This window comes from Carlito syrichta, unplaced genomic scaffold (genome assembly GCF_000164805.1).
Source record: "Carlito syrichta isolate Samal-C Ts95f unplaced genomic scaffold, Tarsius_syrichta-2.0.1 Scaffold146527, whole genome shotgun sequence".
NCBI classification, from domain to species: Eukaryota; Metazoa; Chordata; class Mammalia; order Primates; family Tarsiidae; genus Carlito; species Carlito syrichta.
The window spans coordinates 103,348-104,708 of record NW_007090623.1 but is presented as its reverse complement, the minus strand read 5'-3'; the positions used below and the strand labels follow the sequence as shown (position 1 = coordinate 104,708).

The window sequence follows — 1,361 nt, the reverse complement described above, 5'->3', positions numbered from 1 at the left end:
GGTGACGGAGCCCGCCTTCTACCCTCGCGGTGCCCCTCGCGCCCCCTCCCGCGCCTCTCCCGGTCCTCCTCCCCCGTGGCCCTCAGACGCGTCCCTCTCTCTCCCCCTGTCTCCCCGGCCTCTCGGTCACTCGCCGGTGCCCTTGGGCGCGCGGTGCGTGGAAGGCGCGATCCCCGGGTCTCCGGGCTCCCAGCTCCGGCCGCCAGAGAGCAGCAAGCGCCCGGGATCTGCCCGCAGCCGCCGCTCTGCGGACCGGACCGCGCAGTGCCGCGGCGGGTCGCCTCCTGGGACTGCCTGGGTGCATCTGCCGCACCCGCACCTCCTTGTTTCTCTCAGGCCGCCCACCGGGGCAGGGTTTCAACACCTCAGACACTGCCCAAGACACACGGGTCTACGTATACCAACTCCTCCACTGCAACTTCATTCCACATCAGATGTGGGAATAAATCTTTCTGTTGCTACCCTAAATAAGTGGACTTGTTCGGGGAGGGAGAGTTGAAACACTGGAGGGGAGGGTGGGAAAGACCACTTGGCAGGATGGTTAAGGGGTGGGCGGGTGTGAGACAGTCTGGCTCCAAATCCAAGCTCCGCCCCATCTTAGCTGTTCGACCACTTTGTACCTCGGTTCTTCACCTGTAAAATGAGAACAAGAGGCGTCTTCACCTAATGGCACGAGGGGTAAACGACTTAATATGTCTTACGGTCCCTGGGCAGTGAGTGCATGAATTTGTTAGCTGAGTAGGGCTTGACAGGGTAGAATTTGAACAGGGAAGACAGAAGGCAGAGGGGGTGTGGAGGTGGTGGGGAACCCACACACAGGTGGAAGAGGGGTATGAGGGGCTTCTCCCTGACTTGCAGGACTAGGTAGGGAGGGTCACAAAGAGATCATTCTCTTAGTCAACATAAAAACACTTACCTGCTGCTGTCACCTGGCAGGATCATGCTGGATACAAGCTGGATGGCAGAGGGAGGAACTGCAGGGAGGAGAATGTCACCTCATGAGTGCAGGATGAGAATGGCTTGAGCCATACCCGGGAGATGAGGGGCCTCGGAGGGGGGGTGTCTGGGAAGGGAAAGAGCACTCATGGCCTTGCTGCCCACTGGCTGTGGGTGACACAGGGCAAGATGTCTGAGAGTCCTAGAAGGGAAGGTGCTCTGGAGAAAAAATAGAAAATGGGAGAAATGTTGAGAGATGAGTGTTCCCCCTTTCCCCAACCCTGGAAGGCTGTTATAATCATAGTGTAAAAACAGCTCTTCCAAGGCCCTCAGTTTCCCATTAAATCTTCTATCTTTTACATGGGGCTTTGGAAACTTATCATAGCGAGTTGAAATGAAAGCAAAGTGACTTTTTTTTTTTTTTT

General features: G+C 56.5%; 1 protein-coding gene across 1 annotated transcript in view; it reads right to left on the bottom strand.

Moving 5' to 3' along the window:
• ADRA1D (adrenoceptor alpha 1D) overlaps positions 1–1,361 on the bottom strand; it is a 31,143-nt gene that overhangs the window by 27,449 nt on the left and 2,333 nt on the right. Inside the window, 2 exon segments of the mRNA XM_008050448.1 lie at positions 131–304; positions 917–974. Of these exon segments, the coding sequence (XP_008048639.1) occupies positions 131–304; positions 917–974 (232 nt within the window).